Source organism: Penaeus monodon, chromosome 20 (assembly GCF_015228065.2).
Source record: "Penaeus monodon isolate SGIC_2016 chromosome 20, NSTDA_Pmon_1, whole genome shotgun sequence".
NCBI classification, from domain to species: domain Eukaryota; kingdom Metazoa; phylum Arthropoda; class Malacostraca; order Decapoda; family Penaeidae; genus Penaeus; species Penaeus monodon.
In genome coordinates, this window is record NC_051405.1 from 43,260,250 (window position 1) to 43,260,561 (window position 312).

A 312-nucleotide genomic window follows, 5' to 3' on the forward strand; every position below is an offset into this window, starting at 1 on the left:
CACTGAGATACATGAATGAAATAGACAGATGATTACTCTTTTGTAATACATTCTCCTTATTCCAGTTATTATTACCAGCCCCACAAAAATTTATGGACCAAATGTATAAGAATATTACCTGGCGTTTGCAATCATCTTTCCACTCTTTTTCTTGTGCTTCATTCCAATAGCCTTGCTGCACCAAGTGTGCACGAAGACGGGCGATAGGGTGTTGTGTAGAGTCCCAGTGACGTACCTCATCCACAGAACGATAGGCTGAGCTGTCATCTGATGTGCTGTGGTGACCAATCCTGAAGACCACAAGCAAACACA

The 312-nt window shown here is 42.3% G+C and overlaps 1 protein-coding gene across 1 annotated transcript in view; it reads right to left on the reverse strand.

The window, feature by feature from the left end:
• Window positions 1-312, reverse strand: part of LOC119585853 (2-oxoisovalerate dehydrogenase subunit alpha, mitochondrial-like) — a 16,148-nt gene that overhangs the window by 1,858 nt on the left and 13,978 nt on the right. Inside the window, 1 exon segment of the mRNA XM_037934584.1 lies at window positions 119-290. Coding sequence (XP_037790512.1) covers window positions 119-290 — 172 coding nt within the window.